Here is a 25,362-nt window from a genome sequence, read left to right on the forward strand (position 1 = left end):
ATTGGCTTATATCCAAAGGAATATAATGAAGAGGAAAAGTAAGAAATATGGGTTACAAGTATGTCAACAGGGCCTAACAGTGAATCATTTTATAAGCAGAAGATGTTTTGTAAAATTAAGTTTTGCAGTTCCTTGATGCTAGTCTGATCCTAATGAGCTCCTTCCCTGAAATATATCAGAATATTTCAGGATGGAAACTTGGCCATGGTCACACTAAATTTTCATGGTATCTCTTTCCAGGTGTCTCTGTCTCTTACTGCCAACAAGCGAAAAATGTATCAGGGACGAGGCATTTCTGCAGCTGTTCTGTTAGGATGATTTTCCTATTGCTGTTTGGAGCTACAAAATAGGAAAATGCAATGGAGGGGGAGAAGCATAGCAAAAAAACCCAAACTTCTAAAACCAAAAAACCACAAACCCCAAGAGAAAGAAAGACCTGATCTCTGCAACTGGCCAGGCTTGAAGACTGAGAAAGCAGCTTTTTTACTCAGGCAGAGATTAACAGTAAAAATGACATCTCCATTATTAATATAACTTTATGATAAGATGTCCTAACAAATGGAGATTCAAGATTTTGCTATTGTCCTTCCAAAGTACTGAAATCTTGTCCTAAGAAGTAAAACAAACAGAAAACAGAACTGTTCAGAATGTGTGTCACCATCCAGTTTCCTCCTTGGGACGGTAACATGTGTTGAAAAGCTTTAAGCCATGATTGTAATGTAGTCTTTCCTCCAATATTTGGAATAACCAGAAACCCAGACTAATTTCAGCTATTTTAATAGCAGCCTTTTCTGTGAACAAGATTTGATGATTAAATATTTGGAACAGCTGGAGTCATACTGCTTAGAAAATTAAAAAAAAAAAATAACAAACCAAGAAAAAGTCTTTAGAAATCTTTCATTAATTCAATCACATTACAGTAAAATTGTTTTACTTATTGGGGAACTGTGAATTTCTTTGAAGACCACAGATGTGGTCTTATTCGACTTTGGGTTTAGGGCATTAAAAAGGCAGCTCTACTGGTGCCATATGTTTATAGTCAAACTCAATAGCTTAAGCTATTTTGTCGTCTGTATTTAATTGGTCATTATTATATTCAAATACATCATTAATATTTGAGCCAAAACTAATCATTTTTATTGAAAAAAATCTAAAAACAGCACTGAAAAAAGTGACTTTAGATCATATGAAGCAACTAAATTCTTTAAATTTCATTTCAAAAATATGTTGAATAGTTTGAGGTCCTTTAAATGTCACCCTATGGTAACTTTTTATTGGCATCTGCTCACTTGGCAAGCATGTTAAGCACTGAACCAATGAATGAAGTACTCCCCAGCTGTGAGTTTGAGTATATAAAACCATCTAGTTCTTCCTCTCAGAATCTAGGAGATTCATAGTTAAGTGGAAAGTGATGCAAAATGACCTTCTGGTACTTCTGTAATTTATATTGTTAGCATCTCAATGACACAATCTTGTCCTTGAATTAGTAAAGCAAACCAGAAGTTAATAGTCATACAACTAATGCTTACCTCTTTTCTTAAAAAAAAAAAAATCTTAGACTGTAAGCTCCAGCTATTCTATGGAAAGCCTGCAGCACAGTAATCCATGTCTACTTGAAATTATGATAGAAAACATATTCACTATCTATCAGGTATGTTTGATAGACAGTATTTTGCCACTGGACTATTCCTATTTAAATAAAAGTAGTCAGTGTTATTGTTCTGTGTTTGAAATACAATGAAAAATAAAAATATTTTGCACAACCTTGTTAAAAGTAACAAAATATTCTTCAAAAGGAATAAAGTCCTACATTAAAGAATAAATAATTTCACAGTTTGTATATTGAACTTAAATTCTTGTACTATAACTATTTTTATACCAAATTATGAAAATACTCATATTTTAAATAGCGCTTTTAGGTACATATATTGTATATTCTGGAGAAGAGAAAACTTAATACTCACTAAACTCCCTCCCTAAACTTCAACTAAAATTATTTCCAGCATATAATCAATTCTGTCTTTCATTTTCCTTTGTCAGGTGGAAACATAAATCCATTAGGTATTCATTCTGAAGACAGGCTAGAGGGCATGGCTTCCTCTACCTGTAGAAAGACTAACATACTGCAGTCCTTCACCTGAAATTCTTCTTGTGTCCAACAACACTCTAAAAAGGAGAGATATTACTGTCAAATATACACTTAATAATAAGACATTTTGTTCACCTCCACCATTAGGTTTAAAACATTTGAGGGTAAGGAATAAGTACAGCTTAAATTTGAATCAACCAATCCCAAGGCACTAAATGATTGCTCACTGAAACGTATCAGAAATAGCCAGCTTTACCACATATGCATAAGATAAAATCATGAAGTTATGTGCATGCAATGTGACTGCAGGATGGATGGATATCACATATGCAATGTTCTGTAATTCATTTAACCCTTTGTAGCTGCCAGAACAAATATGACAAAATAAGGCTGTGCTGTTTCTTTTAAATTACAAATAAATTATGTTCTTTCAAAAATTGCAGATAGATAATTTAGATGGGTTGAATTGCACCATAGGAATATGTATCTCTGTTCATTGGAGCAAGGATCTGAATGGCTTAGATTAGATATCTATTTAATTAGGTGTATAACTAAAACAAGAGGAAATGTATTCCAGCATAGGATTCAATTATTACATGTATACACATCTATTTGCTTTGCCTGCAAGCCTAAAATCTATGTACACATAAATCTGCAGTATTTAAGGGTAGCACTTCAAGACATTCACAGATTTAGATCATCCCCACTTGGATTATACAGATTAAAACACAAATCCTGTCACTGTAGCTAACTCCAAAAGTCCCAAATTTACATTTATGGATGAAGACTTTTTTTTCATTAAGATTTTCATGTCCATTTGGTATATAGAAGATATACTTCTAAGCTTTTTATTTCTGGCTCAACACCAGTACATCCTTTTCTTGCTAAATTGCGCAGAATACAATGCGTCAGATTCTACCAATTTTTTTTTTTTCATTATATAGCTATACAATCTTCTTACTTTAAGGAAGAAATGAACCATGCCTTTGTATGGTTAATTTTATGCATTCTAAATTTCAGAAAAAGTATCCGTTTATCATATTTAATAAAAATAAGAGTGGAAAATAAATTTGTACTCAGTCATTCAATGCACATTGAATGAACATTGAGAATATTCCATTTCTATTGTGGTAGGAGGGTGCATTAATTTGTTTCAAGCACAATGAACACAATCTACATATTTTTCTGGCCCTAAGCAACCTGACTCCATGCTTAACCCCCTTCAGTTCTCTTCATTAACTCTCAAAATTAAATTTGAAAAAGAGCCAAATGAAAAGACCTATACCTGTCATGTTAAGTCCACTCAGAGAATTTTCAAATTCAAACAATATTCTGACAATGAGCTGAATTAACATAAAGCAACATTTACACCAATGTTGTGTATTTTTCCACTGAAACACTCATTTTCATTCATTCATTAAAAAGAATTACTTCAGCAATTGTAATTAAATATTACATATAAATATTACCTTTATTAAGCGTTTTATGTCTGGAATGAAAAGAACTTCTGTGTCTGCCTGATGTCCTCTGCACAATGATTTCTCAGTTCTGGCAGGGTTTCTAAAGTCTATCATAGATGAAACTCCTGCTAATATACTTTTGAATCAAGCTTAATTAGCTGACTGGAGAAAATTGAAGAAAAGGACTGCCATAAATTTTTTTAAAGCTGAGATCTTACAGTTTAGTTTCAAGAATTTACCAAGAATCATTATAATCTAACTAGTACAAAATCCTTTGAAAATATTGCAGTAACAGAATGGTGCTGAGATATAAAAACATCGCAACAAAGTTAAAAGAATACCAAGAAAAAAGGATGAGGTGTAGATTTTCTGTCAATTATTGGTATTACTTATACAGCAGGTACTTCTTCCTATTGTCCACAATAAATATTTTTATTTATTGAACCTCAGCATTCCGTGATGATCACTCTATACTTTAGAAAACTGAGAAAACAAACCAGAAAACTGAATTACTCAACTAAATTTGATTTCATTAAATTTCGGGATTAAATGATCATGTTTTTAAAATATTTTTAGTTTTTATATGAAGTGCTCTGTGATAGTCAATTTTTATGTTTTTATGCAAGAATTTTGTGAACAAATACAAAAATATACATGATTTTTTTTCTTTAAAAAGTAGTTTTATGTTTACATAAAAAGCATCAATAAATAAATGGTCCCTTTTCTTGGAAGTCATTTGAGTTGAAGTAATTTTCTTTTTGGGAAGGAAAGGTGGGCTGACTTGCTTTTTATAAAACATAGGGTGCAAGCTGGATGTCTCTTTCTTCTGAAATTAGTGTCTTGAACCTTTATACAGTTGGACACTCAAGCTTTTGGGGCAGTCTTTGTGGCTTTGCTCCATCTTGTTGACAAGTAATCATTGTTTGAACAGTGCCGTCTCACAGCTTTGAAGTGTTTGCTTGTATAAAAGAGGGTAGGAGCAGAATCAGGAGCTGCTGGCTATAGCAGCATTTTCATATTTTAAATCATATTCTTTCATTTCTATCTCCCTTTCAGCAAAGTACTGCTTAATTCAATAATTGTTTAGTTTATGTTTAAAAATATTGATGCGAGCTATTTAGCCAGACATTTCCATCCATTTTTACTTAAGATGGAGAGTTAAACCCTCCACATTTTAAAAATGTCAGTCCGTATGCATCTGCCACATTTCTTAAATTATATTAAGATGTACACAGCAGTGATGATGGATTCCAGTTACTAAAATGTCTTTACTGTAGATCTACGTCTGTAGATGTACAGATGTTTTACTGTAATTCAGCTAGGTATTATCATTAAAACGATTTTGGTTCTCATTCCCTCTTGATGTGAGGATGTGATTTGGCACATTCTGCTCCTTATAATCTGTCCTTGCCTGTCTTTTTCTTTCCAAATATAATCTGAGTTTGTAATCAAATCAAACAGTACTGAAATTACTTTACTGTGACATGACTGTTAAGGGGTCTAACAGTTGTAGATGCAGTGAGCTGTCTAACAGAAAACATATGTTGACACCATTGTTTGATCAGTGTGTATTTTCACTGGCAGAATAAAATCTGTAGGTTTATCTTCCAGTAATTGGTAAAAAATTATTCTTTCAAGGACACTATTAATAATAATAACAATAATCCCAAAGTTCAGCTGTTTGATTCTACTTCTTTCTTTCCTGTGTTGCTAATAACTCAGGTCTATCTCCTAGAAATTTAAGACAAGACATAAGAAAAAGCTGAAAATGGCATAAATGTGTCTGTGAATATAAGCCTGTTATTCAGGAATTGAAGAGAATATTGGAATTAAATTTCCCTGTTTACCGTAAGCAAACTTGATCTACCTTCATTGCCATAAGAAGTCTTGTCCCAAAATATCATTCTCATCAATAAAATTCTTGCAATTTTTAAATTATATATTCTTGTAGATGTAAAGCAAATGTTTCCATGGAAAGTAGACATTTTCCCAATTAATGTTTTAGCTTCTAGCCAGGAAAATATAGTTCTGCTTTAAATTTCATAAATTTTGATGGTATTAAGAAAATATATTTATTTTGTGATAGCATAGCTCAAAGCCACACTTAAATACCTTACTGTGTATGTTCAATCTATCTTTTTGCTCTAACAAAAAGGAAAGCCATTTGCTGAGGCCAGCTGATATAAAATCTATTTTACTGTTAAAAATATTAATTTAAAAAGAAGTATAGGTGACACCATTATACAGAGCAAAGCATACAAATTAGGTCACGTCCATTAGATAAAATAAATAAAATCTCAAACATCTGCATTTTAATTGTAACCAAACCTGTATTTCAGGATTGAACAATTAACAATCATTACACCGCTTTAAAATATCAGTGGGAGAGTGTCAGATAAGAAGCTGAGTCTTCCATGTTTACAGAAGATTTTTCCTGTGGCACACTGTGTGCTTTTGTGAATCATTTATCTTGTAGCTTAAACCTGTCATGGTATGAAATATTGCAACTGTGATTCTGCATGACAGAATAATGAAACACTGGGAAAAAGTCCACATTGAAATGACTTTTCCACAGAATTTTTGACTTGAGAACCCAAGAAGCTGCAGATGAAATAGGTTTTCTTTTCAGTCCATCAAAAACTAATCCAGTGTGTAGAGTTCCCTTCTACACACCGAATATGTTATTACATTGTTTGTGGGTTTTGTCTCTATTGACTAGGTTTTCACTTTTTTTTTTTTCCTACTAACTGTTCTTTAAGTTCTCATATACTGTATTGGATGCCAAAACAGTTCTTTCCATTCAGCAAATATTTGATTGCTGTATTTCACATTGAAAGTTGGAGCCACAGAGAAGATGACAGATTTGTTGTTGTTTCCTTTAGGAAAATTAAATTATCATATGTCAGCATCTTTGCTGGAGTACCCCTTTGTAGCAATGCACCTGACCAACTAAGACTACATTGTATGCAAGCCATACCGCTTGTAGTTCTTCTTATCAGAGCCCTCTGGAATGCATCAGGGTTACAAAGACATAAACTGTTCTAAAATAAGAAAGAAGAGGCTGAGAAACAGAATCAAAACCGCAAGAATTGATAACAGAGAGCTGTGGGGCACCTGGACTGTAACCAGTCACATGCTCTGAAGATCGCGTGCAGGACGCGTGGACAGGATAGCAGCAGCAATCAAGAAAAGTGTGATCAGCGTGTGCAGTAGTTGTGGAATTTATAAATATGTGCATAATGTAAACAATAAACAGCTTCTGCCCAATCGTATTGGTTATTCGCACAGGAATCCTGGTTTCCCACACCCCTTCATTCTCAAAAAGGTTATTTTGACTCTTTTTTCGTTGTGAGTAATCTCTGTCAAATCTACATGATATGATGCATATTACCAAGTGAATTAAATATGAAATCTGGTATCTTTTTTCACAAAGGCCAGAGATTTTGTGACTATTTGTCAGTGAGTGATCCCTACATACCAAGAATTGCAAGTGAAGACTCTTAATGCAGTATCTTCTATCAGGACCCAAAACAAATTACAGGAACAAACATTCTACTTACTAAAATTGATCTGAAAGACCTCAGCATTGCAATTTTATGGCTGTTCTCCTGTGAAACTGAACTTAAATATATTTTGATGAGTGAGAGGTAAAAGCTATTAGATAAAACACATTCATTACTCATACTCATTACTCACAAAATTTCAGACTGAGACAAATAATTACATTGAATGTAAAAAACTTCAGTTAAATCAATTGTCAAAATTACTTTGTCTTTCTTTATGGCTTTTACTGGAATAATTTTAGTAAAGACAGATTACAGAAAGAGCCCAGGTCAGGAAAAAAATCTATATTAATAATTTACAAAGAAAAATTGAACATCAGTATACAATTCAAAGAAAGATTCAGATTTTAAAATGTGAGCTTTTGGGTGTGACAAATTCTGCTTCCTATTCCATATGAGTATCATTGGAAAAAAACAGCTAAAAGAGAAATATCTTTTTTGGCACTTGTTTCAATGTGTCATGTCATCCTCATTTTGAGTGGTTACTACCAGATACCTTTTTTACCTTTCTCTTTCAACAGACTTTTGTCTTCTGCATTCACAAAAGTGGATCAAATATCACCCATCATATATTCTACAGGTCCCTGAACTAATTGTCAAAATACACTATTTAAATACAAGAAAAAAAGGAAAGGTCTATCCAAGGTAGGACAGGCAAAAAGTTTAGGTATTCTATATTCATATTCCACAATATATCAATGAATCTTTATATGCTAAGGTTAAGCATATTTAAACTTTTTTTTTGCATCAGCATTTTTTCTCTAATCACTGTGAAACAGTTAAACAGAATTCATTAATACTGTCAATATCATGCTTAGTTTGTAAGAAAACCAGTATTTCCCAAATAATTCCAAATAACTATGGAGAGCAGTGGGATTTTTCCCCATTTCCATGTGCCGTTTTGGGAAATCTGGCTTTATTTCTGGAAATCACAAAACTACATATTTGTATCCATTATTGTAGTAATTTTAAGGCTTTACATGTTGACATCTGTTTCAAAAAGTACCGCTACAATGATATTGAGTAACTTCAGATTTGATGAAAATGGGAGGATATAAACTTTACAGTTTATCTAAAAATTATTAGCTGTGTCAGAAGTCCATGCTTATAATAGCTAGAAATAAACAAAACATTTTGGAATAAGGAGAAATTGGCATGACTTAGGAGACAATACTTTTAAAAATCTATTTATTTCGTAGTAGTCTATGCACCTCTACACCATACTCAAGAACAAGCTAATTGGATATTCAGGGAGCTCAGATATCATGAGATATGGCAGATGGACACACAGCAGCTGAAGCACTGTCTTTAATTTGGCTAAGATGTTTGCAGAATCAGCATGAAGGAAGATTCAGTTTTTTGACAAACTGAAATGTGAGCTGGGGTCATAACGAAGTCCTTCTTATCCAAGCATAAAGCTACAGCATGGATATTTAAAGCTTAAATGATACTCGGTATGTGGCATACTGCTTACCAAGAAGTGATAGTGAACAAAATACCCATCAGCTGGTATCATAGACATTTAATAATAAAGTGAGATAGAATAATTCATAAATCCAGGGTGGTAAACTGTCTTTGTATGGGACAGAAGACACCATTAAAATATTTGTCTCATCAAGGGAAAAAATGTTAGCATGGAAGTGGAGTTTTCATGGAGGATCAGAGAATCTACGAAAGCCAAGCAGACATCTGCTGCTCTAATTTCATTTGTCATAAACACTATGCCATTGTTTGTCAATAAAGACTATGCCTCTTGCTTCCCCTGCTTACATGGACTTACTGGAGCTATGCTTCACTTTCTAGAGTGTAGAAGACACTGGATGAAGAGAAACCTGAAGTGGTATCACTAATATATTTTGTTAGCATCACAGTAGTATTCTGAGTTACATGCTAGTTATCCCAGTGAGACAAAAATATTGAACACTAATTTCAAAAGATAAAGGCCAACATAAGTGTTTTGAGAAAACAATGCACTGTACAATTATAAAAGTGTTAATATAAGTATCAGCTTAAAACAGCTTATTCACATTAATAATTTTATATAAAAGCAACCATACAAATAATCCAGAATTGTTGAAAGTATACAAGCAACATAAAGATATTAATGAGACCAGACCTACTTACCAAATTCCTTAGGAACAGTGATAGAGTAAATACAGTTGTGCCCAACACTATAATTCTTGGGGTAGTTTGGTGATAATACAGTCCCTTCAGAACTTGTTGATCGGCTTCCACAGGGTGCTAGAAAGTGAAGATAATTGGTTTTAAAAAATGTAATATAATTAAAAAATCAGTTTAAATTGTGTTACAAAGCAGAGTGATGCAGAGTCCCCAGGCAGGTGTATTTGTTCTATGTTAGAATATGGTATTATGGGAAATTTTATTACACTTCTACACTGGATTAAATTTGTACATCCTGTGACATACGAAGTATGAGCAGTTTTCTCATATATCATATGAGAATTGATGGCATTCTGCAGTTTTCCAGATCAATTATTTTTTCTTTAAGATTTATAAACCTTCTTAATAAAAGCAATGATGTGGTTTATATTCAGTATGCTATTATTTACAGCATACAAAACTATTATTCATTCCTATGATGCTTTATACTATGTTAAGAGCATAGATTATACAGCCCTTCTGTACACTCATGCCAACACACTCATTATGCAAAATAATGTCTACAACTACTGATATAAGAAAGTCAAGTTTTCTTGACTGAACATGATGTACCACTTACTTATATCTCAATTATTTATAACTTTATATATAAAAAGTTATGAGCATATACTTTTCTTTATAACAGAAACATCATGTTTATGCTACCACAGCCATAATACTTGATCAAATGGAAGATAGATACGAATGCTTTTTACCACAACAATGCATTTTTCTAAGGCATATAACAAAACTTAGTATTTGGCATTACTCAAAAATGTCAAGCAAGAAACAGTGTTATTTCTTTTTATTTCATCAGATATACAGGTGCATATATATGAAACATTACTCAATGTCAGTGGTTTCCTATGTCTATTACCTGCTTGTCACAGAGACTTCGTAATTTAGGGTTTTAATTTAGATTTAACCTTAATCTATTTTAAAGAATACGGCATCTCTTTAGAATAATTTTTCTCTTTTGGACTATAAAACATTTTTAATGAGTTTAGTGTTAACTTACCTATTTTACAAATTTACTTCCTGTTAAGATATGAATTTATAAATTAATAGTACTCAATGTTTCATTTGCTAAACACATCTGGAGGGTTTTTGTGGCATTCGCTCAAAATAGTTGCATTATTTAAGAAAAAGATGGTTTTCTTATTACTATTCCAGACTTTATCTCAGTACTTGTCATACTAAATTCAAGACATTTATTAGTGTCGCTACAAATTATCTATTTTAACACTACTTTTACTTAATTCACACAAAATGTTTGGTGGAGTGTATCATGCAAAGAACACATCTTTAAAATGTAGCAAGTTAATACCCCAAGACTTTGAGAACAGGTTTATGCAATTTGCATTAGCATGGATTCTTTTCAGTATGGTGTAACTTCAGAGTTTGGCAGGCTGAGTACCTGAAACAGGAGCAGATGGCACCTATTGCTCCAGTCTGCATACACTGCTTGGAAATTATTTAATGGACTGCTGTGAAAGTCACGGTATTTGAAATATGTCAACAGAAGGGTCATGACTTTTGCTTGTGCAGATGTGTATGCATGTGGCAGATGTGGCACATGCATATGCTCCAGATATACTGGAGCTAAGTATATCTTATACTTATCCAGTAAGATATACTGGAGCTTAGCAAATCCATCAGGACCCAGACCAGGATGAGCTCTTGGTGAGGCTCAGGTCAGAGGATGGACACACGCCCTGACACACAGAGTAAGCACTGACTCCCACATGTACATGGAATATTGCCCTCTGTGGCTAAAAGAGTAATCTCAGTGCCTTCCCTCAATCCACCACCATGTGGAATATCAGAAATTCATGATCTTTTGTGAAAACATATTTAGATAACGGAACTGCTGGGACTTTTTCCAAGAAGCAGTAAGTGTCTTGGCTGTGCCTCATTTGCAAAGACTTATTTGCCATGAGTTACTGGGAAAACACAAAGTAAAAAACCTTCACTACATAAATGTGGCAAATATTTGTGATAAAAACAGATCTTCTTACCGGCTTGTAAGTACTCAAGATTTTCTATTCCAGATTTTTGGTTAAACAGAAGTGAATATGGAAGAATATAAGCAACAAAAGCATTAAAATAAGAGAAATAAGATTGTCAAAAAATTTATCCCTAACTCCATTTCCCTCTTTACTGTTTGCCAGTTGAACAATTAAGCTACAATCCAATACCCGTGTCCCACACTAGCATTCACATCATAATTACACCTTCCTAATCAGCAGAAATAATGTGCAAATTTAGGGTAAGACTACAATTCCACTAAAATCAATGGCATTGACACAAAAGGAACATAATTTCACCATTAATGAAACTTGAAGCCTTTGTATACAGAAGCAGTACTTAAAATAAAGACCTAAATATGGTCCTCAGCATATAGTGGACCATTACTTATAAAAAAAAATAAAGATTTTTATATACCCTGTTTCATTTCTATTCTAACAGGTTATGAAATTAGTAAAGGTTTTATCTTAATTGTAAAAGAGTTCTTACACTAGTATGCTTAAATCAGAGTAAAATATATTTAACTATGTTCAGATCTAGACAAAATATATAATGACACTTGCAAGATAGTATTGTGACAGCTGATACAAAAAAAGTCACTAGATTTATTTAAAAAGTCAATATATTTATTGAAAAGTGCTTATAGATATCTAGAAGTCATTAAACCCAGAAATTTTTGCAACTTTAAAAATCTGAGAGTTCCCATTAATACTGAACTATGGTTAAGATGACTTCCAAGTCTCTAAAAGGTGAAAATAATACCATTTTCTTTTACAGCTGATAATTAAAATGTTTATATGACATTTGTATGAAACATCTAAACATTTTTCCCACACACTGAGTTCCATGAAAGTAACATGCATCTGCACTGGATTTAAATGGGGATATATATGTTCACAAAAGAGAAGCTGGCATATATCTGTTCACACAAGGGGAGAACACTCTATGAGTCTGAAGCAGGATTTCCAGTGAGGATCTTTCAGGTACAAGGTCTTTCAACAAGAGTTGTCTGCAGCCTTTGCTACAATGTACTCAGTACAGACTGGAGTTAGACATGACTGGCATATGCAACACATGCTGATTGTATAATCAGCAGTAAGAACCTAATACTTGTGTTAAGTATTTTTTTTCCTTGAATTTCTTTCCTTGGTCTTCTCATTCTGGATTTTTTTCACTCAGCCCTTTCTGAGTTTACTTTTCCCCTTATTATGTCCCTTATTTTCCAACTGCTTTTTACTCTTATCTTCACAAGAATTCACATTCCTAGATTTCAAAAACAACCAGTATATAGAGAAGTGGGTTCATGGCATAAGCATTCAGTTGGCCTTTACAAGCTGAGAAAATGTTAAATTTTGTAAATCATTAGGTAGTGAATAATTTAACTCTTATAGCAGCTGGACAGCCCTCCAAGACATTTCTGAATGTGTCAGGGAGGAGGAAGAGATTTGCTTGGTATTTTAGTAAACTTAGAGAGCTCACTGACTGCATTTCCTTCCTTACATTTTGAGAAATGTTTGATTTAAAATGCCAAAAAGTTTCAAGAAGAAGAGATTTTACCCTGACTGACACTAAACATTAATGCTCAGAAATCAAAGATGGACATGAAATCATAGCTTCAGTGAATTGAAAACATTACCTTGATACAAACATATATTTTTCCCTCCAGAAAACAGCTATCTTTGAGTTGTTTGGATAGATGTAAAAGTTCCACTAGTACCATCCTATCCACTGACTTTCATTTATGCTTAATTCAGCTAAGTAGGTCTTATTGTCTTTGTTTCAGCTTTATAGCGCAAGAATTGATTTAGTTTCCTTATGAATAGAAAGTCATAGACTTTGAAGTGAAAATCAACTCATCTAATTATTATGCTCTGCATTGAAATGTCTACCTATAATAAAAATCTGGATAACCCCTCACACTCACAAATATAAATTGTTAAAACAAACAAAGAAAATATGCAACAAATGCTGAGAACCATTCCCCTGGGAATGTAAAACATCCTGCAGAATAAAATAACCCGAATGAACAAACAGAAAAAAAAAAAAAAAAAAAAAAACTGATATTTTCCAATGATATTTTCTAATGTAGTTCTCCAATAGTATTTCATTATTTTTTAATAATGTTTGCTTAGACTCTGAAACACTGTATTCCCTCATGTATTTATTTATGCTCTAGCTTATTCTAGTTTATTCACCAAAATGTTAAGCAGTATGCTGTCCTTGTCCTGCTTTACAGGGTCAGCAATGGAGCACTAGTGGGAGAGCAAGGGACTTGACTCTGTTAAGAATGTGATAAAGATCAGTGTGTTGATGCATTGCTCACTGTTTCCTTGAAACATTTTTAGCATTAATGGCAAAAATTCCTGTGTGTGCTGAACCTAATGTAATCTTGCCTTGTAAAATAGCATCCCCTGTAGCCCTTGACAAACCCTATCACAAAAACAATAGAGTATCACCCATTCTGTATGGAAATTGGCAAGCATTTTATCTGGAAGATTACCCACCTTGATCATTAGTATTCATTTACCTTTGTGAAAGAACTACATTCTACCTCATTATGGCAGTGCATTAGTAAATAGAGAATGCAATACAAAATGCATTACCATCAGAGTGACATCTTTTCTCAAATTTCAGTAGTTGCAAAAGAAATGTAGTTGAAAACTACAGAGGGAAAATCACCCAGCAGAACAATAGGTTCTCATAATCTTTGCCTAACTACTGCTATAAAGTCAAATTTTCTGTGCCTCCAGCTAAACAATAGCGTTAGAAGTGACAGTCATGTGTGTATTGCTCCTATGTTTTTCATCAGGCCTTTGCAGTTTAACCAAAAGAAAGAATGAACAAGATGAAAGTTTAGTAAGAAAAAAGTGAAGAATGGACTATCTAAGCATAAGAATCAATTCCAAATTTTCTTTAAAAATTAATATTTTTGCTAGCAAGGGTTTTTTTTTTTTGAATGCAGCTTGTTTTTAATTCCTACTCTTGCTTTCAGACCACCTACTTTCTAGTTCCTACAGCTAACATCTAATATAATTTAATTGTATTTGCAGATTTAAATGCCATGTTGCACCATCCATTTGTAAGCAGCAGTTCTCAATTGAATCAATGGGGAGCACTGCTTAAAAATGAATGGCACAATATGCTTTATGTCATGGAGATAAATTTGATTACATAGCTACAAATAGAATAAAAACATAAGAATAACTGTGCATGCAGTCTGGAAAAGGAGGGAAAACATGCATTGAAGAACTGGTAATGGGACACTGAGGTTTTATCTAATGGGTCACTGTATCAAAATCCAGTCTAAGATACCTAGTATTCAATTAATCTAAATAAGTAGGTTCAGAAAAAATTTTAGTGACATGATTTATGTTTATAAAATTTAATATATTATTGTGGTCTAACCCTAGCTGTAAACTAAATACCACACAGTCCTGCTTGTTCATTTCCCCTTGTGCTGGAGTGAGAGAATTGAAAGGGTGAAAGTGGAAATTATAAAGAAAAGGAAAGTAGAAGAGGAATGTAACCCATGAAAAGACAAATAATGCCCATGAAAACATTTGCTCACCATCAAGCAACCAATACCTTGCTGTTTACTCATCAGTGGCCCCAGGCTAACCTTTCCCCTCTATTATTGCTGAACGCGATGCCATAAGGTACAGACTGTCCCTTTGGGCATTTGGGATCAGGTGTTTCAGCTGTGCTGCCTCCCAGCTTCTCGTGCCTCTCCAGGCTGTTCACTGGTGGGATGGCATGAGGAGTACCAAAGGCTTTGATTCTGTGTAAACACTGCTCAGCAGTAATGAAAACCCACTGGTATTATCAAACCAGCAAAAATCCAGGTCCTAGTAGCTACTGTGAAGAAAATGAACTGCATATTAGCCCAAAAGTCCACATATATTAAATAATTGGATGGTCTTTTTCCTAGTCTTATGTAACACAATATCATTCTATTTATCCTTTGTAGTCCAATTATGAGATTTTCAATTGTAATGATTATAAGTGGTAATAAGTAAAAAGAAAACAAATACAGTGACTGATATATCACCTTATATATACAAAATAATTTTAATGCAAAGGACATTGTAACATATAAAAATGGTAGATATTTTTTCTAAAGTTCTAAATTACAATAAATATATTCACTGTAAATGTGAAGCTGATTAAGAACCTAAAGCTGCTTTGATAGCACAATGAACATGTAAGAGACAATCTGATAAAGAAATGTATGTTTTAGTTGATACTTGGAAAAGCAGAAATATATTAGAAATAAAAGGACACTAAAAAAATACAGAGGGTGAGACAGTGTAACATCATAATGCTGAAAAGCAGTATGAAAGAAGAAAACATAATGAAGAATATAGATTTCCATACTGTAGTCTCTTCAGTTTTCACAACAGAATTTAACAATCAAAACTGATGTAAAAAATGAGAGAGAAACTGAGGCTAATATATGTAAAAATATTTGAATGTAATTAGTTAAAAAAGGCCAGCAGAAGCTGGCAATTTAGAAATTTACTAAAGCAGGCCCTGAATCATTAACAGAAAATAGAGAAATCATGGCATTATTTAAAAGCAAACAAACAAAACCCCCAAAACAAAAAAATAACGAAAAAGAAAAACCAAACCCAAACAAAAAACCCCCCAAACAGAGAAATTTTAAGTAGCAACTTAAAAAAAGTATTACTAATTGGAAAAATGCAAGATCAAAAGCAGTTAGCAACTGATGCAGAAAAACTTAAAAGATCAAAGATAGATTTTGAGTTTCAATTAAACATTAATGTAGAGAAAGGTATATCTAAGCTAGGCTTTAATATAGACATAGAAGGTAACATTTTGGTTCCATTTAAGAGCAGTGAAGTTTCAGTAAAAACATCACAACGATTTTTTTGCCATTAAAAACAAAATAAAAACCAAAAACCATTTTATTTTCATATTAGCACAAAGTTTTGAAATACTGGGAGGGGGTTCAGTCTCCAAAAGAGAAGAATGAGACATGGGCAGTCTTGTCACTTTTTGAAGATGTGGCAGATTTAGGTAAAGATTAGAGAAATAATTGCCAACAATTCTAGTATAATAAAATAATTTTAGATATTCTCATAAATACTTTTGGGAAGTTATTAAATTTCTGTGTGATTCCTGGAAGAAAGAGAGATATAAATATCTGTTACAATGGGTTAAGGATATCAAAGTAGACAAGAGACAGTATTTATTGTAATTGGTTATGGATCTATCCACATTAATTGATTCTAAGATGACAAGGAAGTTTGTCTGATATTTTTGGTGCTGGCAGTGCTACACCCACAAATCAACTGCTATAGCATGATGGGTTGTTTAATATTTTTCTTGAAGAGGAACTCATAAAGAAAAAAGATTATGAATAAAAAATACAAAATGGGAGAACACCTAACAGCAATTCCTAAAAAAAACCCTAAAAAAACCCAAAACCCAAAATACCCAAGAACCTACACCTATTTTTGAAGTTTTCTAAAAGATGTACAATCAGTAAAATATGTCTTGTAAGGAGGAAATCAAAGAGATTAGAATCTGTGTAGCAGGTAATTAGCAGAGAAACACAATTAGATACACTTTAAGAAGTACATTTCAAGAGGAAACTGCCTCTGTCTTTTAAATAAAGAGTAGCAGGAGAAAATTTAATAGTGCTTTTGATGTTAATACATAAAGTTTATATAAATACATAAAATGCAATTAAACACACTATAAAATTATTTCTATGTAAATTTATTTAACGGTTCATCAACTTTTACCACCAAAGCCAAATAAGCCAAATAACTTTGTATATTAAGTTTCAGTTTCTTGAAATCTTTTAAACAAAACTAGATGTTTTTCTGAAGATACAAAAAGCCAATTTTATACAGCTGATTATGAGATTATATTCAGGGGAAACCTAACTTTAGAAATAATGTTTGGTCTCAATTTAATGATTAATTATAAATATCACTTCTATGCAGTTTGTCCTTAAAAAACTGCGGTGCATAGACTTTTCAAAAATTCCATATAGTTTTCTCAAGTGCTAAAATCATGTTTTGCTTAAAAGTAATTTCCTAATTTTATTCATTTCAGCCAAGTGTAAGAAAAGTGTGAAATTATTTTTTTTTAAATAGAAACGGAGGTGTGGCAGAAGTTCAAAATCCTACATTGTTTTGTGTTGTAGAATGTGTTCACATCTGATAATTCTTTTATAATATTCACTGCTATTCATAAATCCAAAGTATTATCAGTTTGCAAAATTATTTCTTCTGTATTTATTTTTTCTATATTTTTCTGAACAAATGCAACTAGCTACAAATTTGACACATTTCTGTTTCTGCCCTATCTGACTAAATTCAAGTCCATTTTAGATGAGCAATAAAGTGAACAAATACAAATAAAAAATTCTGTGCTCCTATATCAATTGTCAAAGCCCTAGAGAAATATTAAAGGAAATTTGGAGAGTCAGATTTCCAATTTTATAACCCAAAATCGAATTCTATATAATTATTTCATTTTTAAATGTCAGGGTAGAGCTACACATCATGAATTATTTATTATCAAGCTTGTGGCATGTAACTGTCAAAATATTCCACAGCATAATCAGGTATCAAATAAGTAACCAAATAAGCATGTTTAATATATTAATAGTTAATAAATAAAACTAAAAATAACCAGATTAAATTTAATCCTAAATTACAAGACATTTTAAATCCCTGTTTAACTGATTCATTAGTAAATTTTGAATTTAAAATAGCTAAATTGCAGACAATTATTATTCTTAATTCTTCATTTTTCTACTAATACTGCAAGAAATATGCTTCCTGAAAGAAAGCTTTCTTCAAAAGGGAGTAGTGGATTGAATTAATTTCCAGTGCAATACAGTCTTCTAGAATCTCAAGTGATGTTTAATGCATTAATATTTTTGTTCTGAAGGAATTGTGTGCAGATGATGAAAACTTCTTCTTACATTGCTTGCCTCTAGAACGAGGGGTGGGATCTGAGTTCTCCCTGTCTTGCTGTTCCCATGGGAGCTGGAGCTCCTCTTGTTCTTGTTTCTCACTGCTCCAATTGATAAAACCACTAGAATGTTGTGTAATATTTTTCCAGGAGTCTCTCACTGCATAAACACCCACTTAATAATGTGCTCTTTCATTTAATGTTTTGTTTTATTTTACCAATAAAATTGAATTAAAGTAGCAGGCTCTGAGAATGGAGCCATCAAATAGGAGAAAACATTTTCTAACATCTTTTATGCTAGAATAAAGATCTTTGCAGTGAAACACTCTCTGCTTATAATAAATGGAGGTGGAATAGGTCTCTGCAGTCAGCCTATGCCTCAGCACAGCTTCATTCCTTTGAAAGAGCACACCAGTGTTATAATTTCCACAGCTGAAAAAAAAAGAACTAAATAAGAGTTTGAACATGCTTTTCAAGTCAACTGCCTGTAGGAGACTTGAAATGATATTTAAGGAACTTCTGAGGGAAAACGAACAATGATATTAAAACAATTTAACTGCCAACATACTAAATGAATAAAAAAGAAAAGAAAATTGGCGGTCTTCTGGGGAAGACCATTTCAGAGTCTTTAAAATATATTAAGATAGCAAGAGGAAAAGAGCATTATATGACAGATGTGTAGAAGTAAAAATAAATCAGAGATTAACAAAGCTTAACACATTTTATCTACAATAGCAGAATTGAGAGATTGATGCATCAGAAAATATGAATAAAAAATGTGTAAGGATTTACAGATCTCTTCACAAGAAATAATCACCCCTTCCAATGAGAAACTTCTGGCTCACTGGTGAGGTTCCAGATGACTGAAAGCTGGCCAATATGACAACCATTCACAAAAAGGGTGGGAAGGAGGATCCTGGTAATTACAGGCCAGTTAGTGGTAAGGCAATGGAATAGTTTATCCTGAGTGTCATCACATAGAACTTACAGGATGGGCAGGGTATCACACCCAGCCAGCAGGGGTTTAGGAGGGCTAGGTCATGGGGATCTGTGCTGGGGCCAGTTCTGTTCAATATTTTTATTGATGACATGGATGAGGGTATTGAGTCTTTCATTAGTAAATTTGCAGACAGCACTAAACCTGAAGCATGTGTCAATCTGTCAGAAGGTAGGAGGGCTCTGCAGAGAGACCTGGAATGGCTGGATGGATGGGCAGAGTCCAATAAGATGAAGTTTAATAAGTCCAAATGCCGAGTCCTGCATTTGGGCCACAATAACCCCCTGCAGTGTTATAGGCTGGGGATGGTGTGGCTGGACAGTGCCCAGAGAGAAAGGAACCTGGGGGTACTGACAGCTGGCTGACCATGAGCCAGCAGTGTGCCCTGGCCTCCTGGCCTGTGTCAGGAATAGTGTGGCCAATAGGAGCACGGAGGTCATTCTTCCCCTGTACTCAGCACTGGTGAGGCCACACCTTGAGTGCTGTGTCCAGTTCTGGCCCCTCAGTTTGGGAAGCACATTGAGACGCTCCTTGAGCGTGTCCAGAGGAGGCAACGAGGCTGGTGAGACGCTGGGAACACAAGCCCTGTGAGGAACGACTGAGGGAGCTGGGGTTGCTTAGCCTGGAGAAAAGGAGACAGGCATGACCTTATCACAGTCTAAAACTCCCTGAAAGGTGATTGTAGTCAGGTGGGGGTTGGTTTCCTTCTCCAGGCAACAACTGACAGAACTAGAGGACAGTCTTAAGTTGCACCAGGAGAAATATAGGTTGGATATTACAAAAAATTTTTTTTACAGAAAGGGTGAAAAAGTATTGGAATGCATTGCCCGGGGAGGTGGTGGAGTCACCATTCGTGGATGTGTTTAAAAAAAGACTGGGTGTGGGAGTTGATGCCATGGTTTAGTTGAGATGTTAGGGCTGGGTTGGACTTGATGACCTTGAAGGTCTCTTCCAACCTTGTGATTCTGCAATGAGTATATTGCCCATTCAAAACGCCTTTATGTTGTTGTATACTGCCTAGTTGCATGTCTCTAAAATGTTCTTTTAGCCAAATGAGTTTTTAAGAACTAGCAGTGAATCACAGCTGGAACAAAAAAATCAGCTTTTTCTTGAATCATCTCAAATAATATTACAATACTAGAATGACACTTTAGTCTTCCAAATAATGATCACTTCTTTTCCAAGTGATTTTAAATATTTTGAGTGTGCGTGCATCAGCAGTTTAAAAGGAAACTGCAGGAACAGTTAATGATTGTAATTTTAGATTTGAGATCTGACAGTTAATGATAAATTAACTAAGGTCATTGTAATCCTCTCAATCTCAGCTTTCCTTTCCATCACTGCTGTTTAGGTTTGCCACACAGACTTTTAAATTAACTTTAAAAAGACAGAAATTCCCACTTTTCAAACTCACTAAAGCAAAATGAACTAAAGAAAATGAAAAAGAAGGAAGGAAAAAAGACTGAAACAATACACCATCCATCATTAAAGACATATTCAGATTAGAAGACAATAAAACTAATCAAGAAAGTTAGGAACAGGAACTCCTGAAACACAGGAAGGTAAAGCAGGGTCAGAAAGAACTACAAAATGGAACAATAGTCAAAATAAGTGGTATATGAACAGCTATGAGCACAAATACCAATTGAAAATAAAAAATTAAAAAATATAGAATTGACATTTAGAACATGCAGGAGACAAAGAAAGACAAACACCCATGAAACTTTTGTATCTGGGAAACTTTCATACAGGTCGCTGGGATCTCTAGGGATCAGCAACTCAGAGAATATTACTTATTACATTTCAAATCAGCAACTTAAAGAGTGTATAATGTACAGATCTATTTCTCAGTATTGGAAGGATTTTTAATTATATTTCTCAATGTAATGACTCTCCTATATCTGCAGTCAATAAGTAAATATGACTTTCATGTTGTATTTGTTTATTTATTGTTAACACTGCCTCATCAGAGTATATCTTATGGGCTAGGATGCTCTGTGAGGAAAAAAAAATCCTTAAATATAATTCTGATAGAATTTTTCTAATCTGAAAAAGACTAGTAATAATGATTTCAAGGTAATTTATTTTGGACTGGAGCATCTCTCTTACAAGGACAAGCTGAAGGAACTGGGCTTATGCAGTCTTGAGAAGAGATGACTGAGAGAGGACCACATGAGTGTCTATCAGTACCTGAAGGCAGGGTGACAGAGGATAGATTCAGGCCCTTCTTGGTGGTACCAAGGAATAAGACAAGAGACAATGGGCAGAAACTAATGCAAAGGAAGTTCCACCTGAACATGAGGAAGAATATCTGACTTTTAGGTCACTGCCCAGAGAGCTTGCAGAGTCTTGTTCATTGGAGATATTCAAGAACCGTCTAGAGATGAACCTGCTTGAGCAGGGAGGTTGGACTAGGTGACCCACTGTGATTCCCTCCAGCCTTACCCATTCTGTGATATTGTGATACTTCATGACCAAAATCTGATCATCACATGCTTATACTTAGGGTTATTTCCTATATAAGCATTTTATCTGCACTAACAGAAGCAAAATTGTTGTACCTTTTACTCTGTGCATTGGACTCTAGATATGATTATACCATATAATTTTGTGATAATGTGAACTTCGTCATCTTAATTTTATGTGATTTTTTATTGGAACAATACAAAGATTGCACAATTCATAGGAAAAATATGCATGAGATCTTTGTGGTAGCCTTCCTTTATTGATTTTCTTCTAGATAACTTATAACTGGACATCACATCAAGAACTTTCAATTCTTACCTTGTAATCAAATATTATCCTAATGCATTGCATCACTTTCCCTTAAAAGATCATATTTTTTCATGGAACACTGCCAAACATCTTTATAAATTCAATTACATGGTAACAACTATTTTTAATTTCACCCATATACATGAGCTCTAAGACATCCCAAAAAGATTCACATTCCTCTTCAAAAGTGATATTGATTTTTCTTCAGCTTGTTGAATAATGTGTCTCCTAGTTCTACTTTTTTTTTTTTTTTAAACTAATCTCTACCAATTTTCTAACTGTAGAAATTGGCCAGCTGCTCATCAAGGAAGATTTCTGACAGGTTCATCACCTCCCACTGCTTCAACAGAAAGGCTAACTTAACCTCAAGTTCAACATTTGTACTTCAAACGCTTCATATCTATCTCTTTCAGAACTACACAGAAAAGACTGTCTTATCCTAGCAACTTGTTAGGCTTCTGTTTATTGATTTTCCTTATTTTGACTTGATTCCTTTAAGCCAAAGAAATGGTTCCAATGCACTACTTACCCTGTTACCTTAGTAGAGTACTATAAGGAATATAACATAATATATAAAGAATTTATTTTTTTTCCTTCACCTCAATAACATTGTATTTGAATACATTTTTGGCCTTGAACTATTGTTGACTCTTTAGTAAGTTTCTACTTTTTTAATATTTACAAAACTGTACAAGTGCTTAAATTAGGGTTGTTTTTTTTTTTCTCAAAACCCTGTTGGCTACAGTTTCTGCTACCTTCTTTTAAACAGGATTTCATTTTCCGGGAATATATATTCTAATATCTATTAGCTCCCTTGACTGTGTTGTTTCATCACTTCTTTTAGTGATCCATTTAAATTTTGATTCTGATTGCCAATATGCTAAGATGGTGTTTTTACATGGTTTCAGGTCAACAGTGAATATTTAGCTTTTTGCTGCTGTCTTCAAATCTATTTCAACAACTTTCCCTAGTTTGATATTATTCCCCATACAAAGTAAAAAAAAATAATTTTCCTCTTTCTTTCTTCCCAGGGTGACCAATTTCAATGCATTATAGACACTCCAGATACATTTTGAGCATATTATTGACACATTTACTCCCATTGAGAAAATCTGCTCTGCTTTAGGCCAGCTGTTTCTCTATTCATTCCATACTTTTTTCTTACACTGAAATAGAAGATGTCAACTGAATCACCAGCATTTGAACTGAAAATAATTAAAATATCACTGAAATTAATGTTCTCTGGACTTCTATTACTTATATTTGCTCTCAATTGTAAATATAAATATAGCTTAATGTCTAAAAATATTATTTTTTAAAACTTCAGCCACAAACTAAAACAGTGTATTTCCTAGCATGTCACTTAACTAAAGGTTTAAACTGCCATCTAAGTCAGTAATGGATTAACAAAATAATAGAAACATAAAATGTGCAGTACAACAGGGAAAAAATTGTAACCTTTGAAATTTAGAGCACCAAAACAATTTCTGCAATAGATGGAATACACAACTGTATATTGCATGGTGCTGTGATGCTTTATATTAACTTCTTAAAAAACAATTCTTTATAGTGTAAAAGAGAAATATATCACAGGAAGATTCAAGCAAAAACCTCAAAACTAAGAGCAAAGTTTTGTTGTGAAAGATACTTTTGCTTCATAAGAGTGTAACATCAGAAAAAAAAAAGCTGTAATACAAGCAGCTTCTGAGTTAAATGTCAAGAGACAAGGAGTCTACAAAAGGCAGCTATGCTCTTTATGCTGGACAATATCCATGCCTACATTCCTATAGTATGTTGGCAAAATGCTTCATGTAGCCCAGTCAAGAAGGAAAACAAAATAGAATTCAATTTTAAAACAATGCATCTCTTCTCTTAATTGCAGGTTTCTTCTGTTGCCCAGACCCATCCATCCCCCAGTCTCCACTTTGACAGACAAAGTGGAGATGACAAAACTTGTGCAAACAATGAAATATGAGTCTTTTAGATGTAACCACCAGCATATTCCACATAATAAATCTTCTTCCAGTACATTACTGAAGTCTTATTAGACAAGAGCGAGGATGTTCTGACTGCTGCCTTACGTTAGGTTGGAAATGTTCATGTCAGCAACAGCCAGTGCAGATGACTGGATCAGTTTTTTTAATTCCAGTCATTAATTAATTAATTTACCATGACTATTAACTGATACTACATAATCCTGTCCCAACTCAGTGTCTTTCAGACTTTGGAAAATAAATATTTGCTTCTCTGTGTGACTAAATCGTAGAGATATATTTTCCTTCTAAGAACAGAATACCCTGAAGTCACTTGTCTGTTTGAAAAAATCTTCAAATAAAAATATGCATCTATGGTTCTAACACTAAATACAGGAAAAAGTATATATTTATGTAAACTACTGCTAAAAACAGTTTTTCTCTGCACCTCAAAATACATGATGAAAGATTTATTTTTTTTTTGGTAGTGTTTTTTCAAAGTTCTACTGGAAAATTTACATATTCAAAACACAAAGAAGTGTCAGTTTTTAATATTCTAAAGCTTAAAAAAAATCAAATAATTTATTCTGTATTTTCATTGGTACTTTCTGTATTCTTTTATTGCCAAACAAATTAGAAACTCTGTTAATTAATTTACATATTTTATAACTAACACGTTACTTTCAAAAATATTAAAGTTGCTGTTACATTTTCCCTGTTAATTCATGTTCAACTAACAGTTGTCTACAAGCAAACATTTAAAATTATGTCTTGAACAGATATGTTTGATTTCAAATCCTGTATTTTATAGCAAAGAAAGTAAAAAATTAACGCTGAAAAAACCCCCAATTTTATATTGCTTAAAATATTTCTCCTTCTTTTAACATTTCCTTCATTAAACCCTGTTCCCAAAATTTGGCTGCAGATTTAGTTCAACAGAAGAGGAAGTGCCTGGTTTTATGATGCACTCCACTTAACTAATCCTTTAAATTCATTGGGAATTAGGATTCTCTGGCAGCTGATTTTAATAAGATCATTGTAATTAACAACTTTCATAATTTCTAATATGTTACTCACCGTTTTATGATATTATTATTTCTTAAATGAAAGCCTGGAATAATTACACACAACATTTATTATTCAATGGACTTTGTAGAGCCATAATATGAATTCCAAATGTATATGCAAAAGGTCAGACACAGTAGTTCTTGCTATGAATATAAGCATGTTGTCTGTATTGATTTTTGTTTTCTGATCTTTCCAGAATTATTAATACTTATAGTGAATTCCAGTAAAATTTTCAAACTTTTTCTGATATGAAGAGAACATCTGTAAGAAAAGCTGAGCTTTTAACTTAGTCACATTT

General features: G+C 33.3%; 1 protein-coding gene across 1 annotated transcript in view; it reads right to left on the minus strand.

The window, feature by feature from the left end:
• The window catches only part of CSMD3 (CUB and Sushi multiple domains 3), a 593,341-nt gene that overhangs the window by 132,720 nt on the left and 435,259 nt on the right, over positions 1–25,362 (minus strand). Inside the window, exon 31 of the mRNA XM_039715519.1 lies at positions 9,237–9,353. Coding sequence (XP_039571453.1) covers positions 9,237–9,353 — 117 coding nt within the window. The remainder of the gene's footprint in view (positions 1–9,236; positions 9,354–25,362) is intronic.

The sequence above is a fragment of the Passer montanus genome, unplaced genomic scaffold (genome assembly GCF_014805655.1).
Source record: "Passer montanus isolate IOZ18808 unplaced genomic scaffold, ASM1480565v1 scaffold33, whole genome shotgun sequence".
NCBI classification, from domain to species: domain Eukaryota; kingdom Metazoa; phylum Chordata; class Aves; order Passeriformes; family Passeridae; genus Passer; species Passer montanus.